The following is a 7,310-nucleotide window of genomic DNA, read 5'->3' as shown; positions in this document are numbered from 1 at the left end:
AGTCTACCCCCCTTAAAAGAAGTTTCGTCCCGAAACTTAAACAAACCTCCTCTCTTCTTAAACTTTCAACTTTGAAATTTTATTAGCATTACGCCATAAAAATTCTTTCTTAAGAAGTAGCCAAATAATACGCTACTAAGTAAAACAAGTAGCCAAATAATACGCTACTGAGTAAAACAAGTAGCCAAATAATACGCTACTGAATAAAACAAGTAGCCAAATAATACGCTACTGAATAATTTTGCCTTGAATTTCAAACTATGAAATGCTTACTTTGCTTGAAACTTTTCCTTGAAAACTCTAAAAATAGTGCACAAATGCAACAAATTCTTACTAATTTCTAGCAAAATGCGCGCACGCACTCTACCCCCCTTAAAGGAGTTACGTCCCGGAACTCAACTCACCTAGTCGAAGAGCTCAGGATACTTCTTTCTCATCTCGTCTTCAGCCTCCCAGGTAGCCTCTTCGGTACGCTGGTTAGACCACAAAACCTTGAGTATCTTTATATCTTTATTTCTTGTACTCCTCACCTTAGAGTCCAAGATCTTTACTGGTCTCTCTTCAAAAGAAAGCGTCTCATCCACTTCTATAATCTCGGGATCTAATACGTGAGACTTATCGGGCACATATCTCTTTAGTTGGGATACATGGAACACATTATGCACCTTTCCCAAGTTATTTGGCAAATCTAAACGATAAGCCAATCTTCCAATTCTTTCAATGATGTCATACGGACCTATAAACTTCGGGCTAAGCTTTCCTTTTTGCCCAAAACGCATCACCCCTTTCATAGGTGACACCTTTAGTAAGACTTTCTCGCCTACTTGATATTCGCTATCTCTTCTATTCTGATCTGCATAGGCCTTTTGACGATCCTGGGCCGCCCTCATCTTCTCACGAATATATCTCACTTGTTTTACGGTATCTTCAATCATTTGCGGTCCCAAAGTAACCGTCTCGCTAATATCGTTCCAGCACAATGGACTGCGACATTTTCGACCGTATAAAGCTTCAAAAGGAGCCATCTTAATGCTAGAATGGTAGCTATTGTTGTATGAGAATTCTATTAAAGCCAACATCTCATCCCAAGTCTTAGGGTAATCTAAGGCACACGCCCTCAACATATCCTCGAGAGTCTGAATGGTTCTTTCCGATTGACCATCAGTTGCTGGATGAAAAGCTGTACTCTTAAGCACATCGGTCCCAAAAGCTTTCTGTAATGCCTCCCAAAAATGAGATAAGAATCTTGAATCTCTATCAGACACAATAGTGGAAGGAACTCCATGATGCCTCACCACTTGGTCCACATATACTTTACCACACTGTTCCATCGACCAATTGTCCTTCATTGGAACAAATTTTGCTACCTTAGTTAGTCTATCTACTATCACCCACACTTTGGTAACCTTTCGCTGTCTTGGGAAGACCTACAACGAAATCCATTGCTATGTCATCCCATTTCCACTCAGGCACTGGTAACGGTTGAATCGTCCCTTGAGGTCTCTTGTGTTCGCTCTTCACCTTCTGGCAAGTCAAACACCTAGCAACAAATTCAGCTACTTCTCTTTCATATTGTTCCACCAGAACATTAGCTTCAAGTCCTTATATAATTTATCCCCTCCAGGGTGGATAGAATAAGTCGTGTTGTGCCCTTCTTTCATCACTTTTTCTTTCAACTCGGTGCAACTTGACGGTATGCACCATCTTCCATTGAATCGGACACTTCCATCATCATGGATACTAAAATCCTTTGTCTTTTTCTCCTCGATCAGCTTCTTTATCTTCTCCATTTCCTCATTCCCTTCTTGAGCCTTTAAAATTTCTTCATTCAATTCTGACTGGATTGAAATGGCATTTAAGCATGCTTCCACTCCACTACTCCAACAACTTCAATGTTGAGCTTCCTAAACTCGTCACACAACTTCTCTGGAAGTACCAAAGTACTTAAACTATGGCTAGACTTACGACTTAACGCGTCGGCAACGACGTTTGCCTTTCCTTCATGGTATAAGATCTCAATGTCATAGTCATTCACCAACTCTAACCATCTTCTCTGCCTCATATTCAAATCTTTCTGAGTATACAAATACTTCAGACTCTTGTGATCTGTATACAACTTCACCTTCACTCCATATAAGTAGTGTCGCCAAATCTTCAAAGCAAACACTATTGCGGCTAATTCTAGATCATGGGTTGGGTAATTCACTTCGTACGGTTTCAATTGCCTAGAAGCGTAGGCTATAACCTTTCGATTTTGCATCAACACACACCCTAAACCATTTTTCGAAGCGTCACTATATACCTCCAACTCAGCATTCTCCTCTGGTAACGTCAAAATGGAGCTGTAGTCAACAACTCCTTAAGCTTCTTAAAGGCTTTCTCACACTCCTCCGTCCATATGAACTTCGTATCCTTCTTCATAGACTAGTCATTGGTTTAGCTACCCTCGAAAATCCTTCACAAAACGTCTATAGTAGCCAGCTAGACCCAAGAAACTCCTTATATCAGTAACATTCCTAGGTTTAGGCCATTCGCTCACTGCGGTTATCTTCGACGGATCTACGGAAATTCCCTTCTTTGACACAATGTGGCCAAGAAATGCCACTTCTTCCATCCAAAATTCACACTTCGAGAACTTTGCGTAAAGCTGATTCTCCCTAAGTGTAGACAATACTGACCTCAAGTGCTCTTCATGCTCCTCCTTGTTCTTCGAATAGATAAGGATATCATCGATGAATACGACTACAAATTTGTCCAAATACTCTCGAAAACTCTATTCATAAGGTCCATAAACATCGCTGGTGCATTGGTTAAACCAAATGGCATCACGGTGAACTCATAGTGACCATACCTCGTCCTAAAGGCAGTCTTTGGTATGTCCTTCTCCCAATCTGCAGTTGGTGATACCCTGACCTCAAGTCTATCTTTGAAAATATTCCGCTCCTCTTAATTGATCGAATAGGTCGTCAATCCTCGGTAAGGATACTTATTCTTAATAGTCACCTTATAGATCTCTATAATCGATACATAGCCTCAAGCTTCCATCCTTCTTCTTTACGAATAAAACAGGTGCTCCCCATGGGGAATAACTAGGTCTAATGTACCCTTTCTCGAGTAATTCCTCTAGTTGCTTATTGAGCTCCTTCATCTCTGCTGGAGCCATTCTATAGGGTGCTTTTGATATAGGGGCAGTTCCAGGAACTAAGTCTATGGTGAATTCTAACTCCCTCTGAGGTGGCATTCCCGGTATATCTTCCGGAAATACGTCTGGAAACTCATTCACCACTTTCACATGCTCTATCTTAAGCTTCTCTTCTTCCAACCTCTGCACATTACACAAGAATAACGGAGCTCCCTTCTGCACTTGCTTTACCAAACTTAGGCTGAAATGATCTTAATTCTACCTTCTTGTGGTTTAGTCTTGAAAGTCACCTTTTTCCCATTCTTATTCCTCAATCTCACTTTTTGTTCTCCACAAAGAATCTCGGCTTTATACTCCTTAAGCCAATCCATTCCTAAAATGATCTCCAAGTCTTCCAATGGAAACTCTATGAGGTTGGTTTCAAAGTCTACATCCCCAATTCTCACAAGGACGTTTTCATATACTCTTGAGCAAGTTACTACTTCCCCAGATGGTAACATAATAGGAATTTCAACATCCTAGGGTTTCCTAAGCCATATTTTGAAACAACTAATTTGAACAAATGAACGCTCGGCTCCTGAATCAAATAAAGCTTTAACAAAAGTGGAATTAATAGAAACATTACCCGTAACTACGTCCTTGGACGTCTCAGCTTCCTAGCACTTATGACATTCAACCTTGCCACTGCGGCACACTAGGACCAGCTCCACTCAAAACGGTCTTGTTGTTCCCATTTTGCCTGTTCCCACCTTGATAGTTGTTGCCTCCTGACTGGTTTCGATTACCCTGACCAAACTGGTTTCCGCTCTTGCCCTTGTCGTCTTCAACTCAGGTTCTTGGAGAAGCACTCATACTCTCGGTGACCCAATTTGTGGCAGTAGTTACACTCCACCAGCTTTCCTTCACAATCCTTTCCAGGATGATTGTAGGGCACCTCTTGCAGAAATACACGCGTTCGTCTCCTTTCTTTCCCTTATTAGAACCATTTCCACCCTTCTGTGGTTGATATTGGCCTCCATTCCTTTGGCCACTAGATTGTCCTCCTTGGTGAAAGTTATTTTGAGGCTTGAACTTCTTGTCGTTCCTCTGGAAATTATGACTAGGATTCTCCTTCCTCTTATTGTTCGAGCTCTCAGCTCCAGCTTGTTTCAAATAGGAACCTAAATGAGCAGCTCTATCATACACTTCCTCTAAGGTCCTGAAAGTTGAACCTCCTAGCCCAAGCTTCACCTCAAGACTAAGTCCAGTCTCGAACCTAATTGCCTTTCTTTCCTCAGTAGGTACTAACTCGGAGCAAACTTCATCAATCCTAAAACTTCTCATAGTACTGCTCCACAGTCATGTCACCTTGCTTCAACTCATCAAACTCAGTGGCCTTTTGCCTCCTCAAGAAATTGGGATAAAATTTCTCCTTCATAGCTACTCCGAAAGCCTTCCAATCAAAGTCAGGCCTTGCCATTAACGTCTCCTTATGCTGCGACCACCAAAAGTCAGCTTCCTCCTTAAGGTAATATGCAGCTATAGCTACTTTCCTATTATCTGGACATTGGATAGCATCGAATAGCTTCTCGAAATCCCTAACCCAGTTCTCAAGCTTAACAGGATCACCCTTCCCATCATAAGAAGCGGTTTACTATCACTAACCCTCTTAAACCAATCAACAGACTTCTTCTCGAAGGACCTCTTCTAGCTAAATTCGTAGTCACTCGGACTAAATTCCTCAGTTGAGCATCAATTCTAGCGTTTCTATCGGCCATTGATCTGCCAAAGAAAAAAAAAATTTGACTCAAAAATCGCTTATTGACCCTCAATATAGGTCAAAAATACTAAGCAAATGCCACGCTGACATTTAATTCGCAATCTCCTTTCTAAGGAACTTTTATACTAACTCTCTTACTAGAGTAGTAGATTAAAGCAAAACTAGCACTTTTCGTAGTCATACTACACCTTTAAGTCCAAACTGGACTCCATGCAAGTAGAAAATGCTAATCACGTTGCAATCAAACACTTAGTCACATAAAACACATCAAAAGTGCTACTAGAACTTAGAGCACTTACTAATCTAAGACACATAAAGACTTAGTGACTAATGCGACGCAATGTACATATGCTCTAAGACACATAAAGACTTAGTGACTAATGCGACGCAATATACATATGCATATGCAATTCCCTTCCCTTTTTGCAATTCGACTTTGAAATACTTTTAAGTTCGAAAACTTTTGTAAAATAAGGTAATATAAACCTTGGAGCTCTGGTAACCACTTTGTAACACCCCACGACTCCTCCTTTTATAAACTAGGAGAAATTGCGGGAGTTGTTATGCCACGCATGATAATACGTAAGGCTAATCAGATAATACAGCGGAAGTCTTTTAAAATAAACTGAAAATACTTTAATACAATAGAAATAAGAAAGTATGTAAATGAATTACAAACTCCGAGACTATCCCATACTAGTCCCATCTTCAAAAGTCAAACCTTGACCCCATTGGTCAAGTAAAGTCAAATATAACATTCAAGATAACTTAAATAAAAAGTACTCGTGACTAAAATCCCATCCGGATGCTTATGATTTCCATGCACATCAAGAACTTGTACCTGCAACTTCTTCTCTAAACTCTGCTCACCAAATGGATCATCACAGGGTTGTTGAGGAAAAACAACAACCAAAAGAAAACAAGAAACACATACATCAGCAACGCTGAGTACATAACACAACAACTAATGCGAATAATAATGCATGCAATCCTCAATCACTTCGGCTTGCTCTTCTTAGACTCTACATGCGACAAGCATATAACTGAATTACTAAATACTTTCTTTTATTATTATTTGGCAATGAACGGGCACCGTCCTCCTCTTGGAGTCATACGGGCTACTATTTTTGTGTAAGAGATCCCACACCTCTTACTAAAGTTCCATGAACTTTAAATAACTTGACTCGAGAAATTTAAGCTTGTTAGTAATGAACGAGGGTGAGAGTGAGCCTCTAGACTCAACATCTCAGAGATAAAGAATACGAGTGACACCTAGTCCACTCAAAGATCTTGATAATTGGAATTCCATAAACTTGCTTGATAAAATAAAAGCATTAACATCGTCATGCTAAGCTATATGCAGGAGTATAGTTTCACACTAACTCCCCCTTATGTTCAATACTCATGGGGGATCCATCCCAAGAGTTTTATTGCCAAAGCCCATTATGTGAGACACAATCACAATAATACATCTAGCAAATAAATAATTTCTTATCTTTCTTTAACAAGTGAATGCAACAAACACCATAATTAACTCAATTCTAAATTCTTTGAGACCTTGCTCATCTTATTACTTTAATGACTCCATGAGTCCTTTTTCTTACTTTCTTAAGGATCCATGATCCAATCAATTGAGTCCTTGCTCAATGATTAAACTATTGTGAGACCTTGCTCAATAACTTTAACTTATGAGACCTTGCTCAATAACTTGATAACTTTGAGACTTGCTCATAATTATAACTTGTGAGACCTTGCTCAATAATATATATAACTCTAATGAGACCATGCTCAATAAATATATAACTTCTAATGAGACCATGCTCAATAAAATATATAACCTCAATGAGACCATGCTCAATAAAATATTCTCGGCAAGCCCTAGCTTCAAGAATAACTTTAATAACTTTAATCATGCTCAAAAGCAATTAACATCAATAACATGCTTTTCAAATATAGGAATAACTCAAAAGTTCCATTCCTAATCTCCTTTCTAAGTTCTCAACATATACTCAAACAATTTCAAGGCATAAGCCTCTCCTTACTCCTCATGCTCAATAAAATATATATACTTTGAAACTACTAAAGTCAAGGTCAAAGTGTATGTACCTTGATTACACAAAAAAACAGTCAAAAGTTTGACTGGCTTTAATTATTCTTGAAACCTACCAACAATAAAGTACTATCAATTAGTACTTCCAACAACAATTCAAAGCTACTAATAAATAAAAATCAGCATTTTCAATATAATAATAAAGCTGATTTTTCCTTAAAAAAAAGCTTTAAAAACTATTTTAAAGTCATAACTTGAAAACCTTTACTAGTAGGCAAAACCCACTACAAACTAATACTTAAAACCTTATAAAAACTACTATTTTTAATAAATTACTGCTGTAAATTATTAAAATAATA

General features: G+C 38.8%; 1 protein-coding gene across 1 annotated transcript; it reads right to left on the bottom strand.

Moving 5' to 3' along the window:
- Positions 1-404: 404 nt before the first annotated feature.
- Positions 405-3,642, bottom strand: LOC130591186 (uncharacterized). Its single transcript, XM_057394121.1, has 8 exons — positions 3,433-3,642; positions 3,028-3,325; positions 2,445-2,742; positions 2,303-2,342; positions 1,937-2,074; positions 1,665-1,838; positions 552-1,427; positions 405-473 (listed from the first exon to the last, which is right to left on the bottom strand). Exons 1-8 carry the CDS (start codon positions 3,640-3,642, stop codon positions 405-407), a joined length of 2,103 nt encoding a protein of 700 aa, XP_057250104.1.
- Positions 3,643-7,310: the final 3,668 nt, after the last annotated feature.

The sequence above is a fragment of the Beta vulgaris genome, chromosome 4 (genome assembly GCF_026745355.1).
Source record: "Beta vulgaris subsp. vulgaris cultivar EL10 chromosome 4, EL10.2, whole genome shotgun sequence".
NCBI lineage: Eukaryota > Viridiplantae > Streptophyta > Magnoliopsida > Caryophyllales > Amaranthaceae > Beta > Beta vulgaris.
Note: the sequence above shows the minus strand (reverse complement) of the source record. Positions and strands in the feature narration are given on the sequence as shown.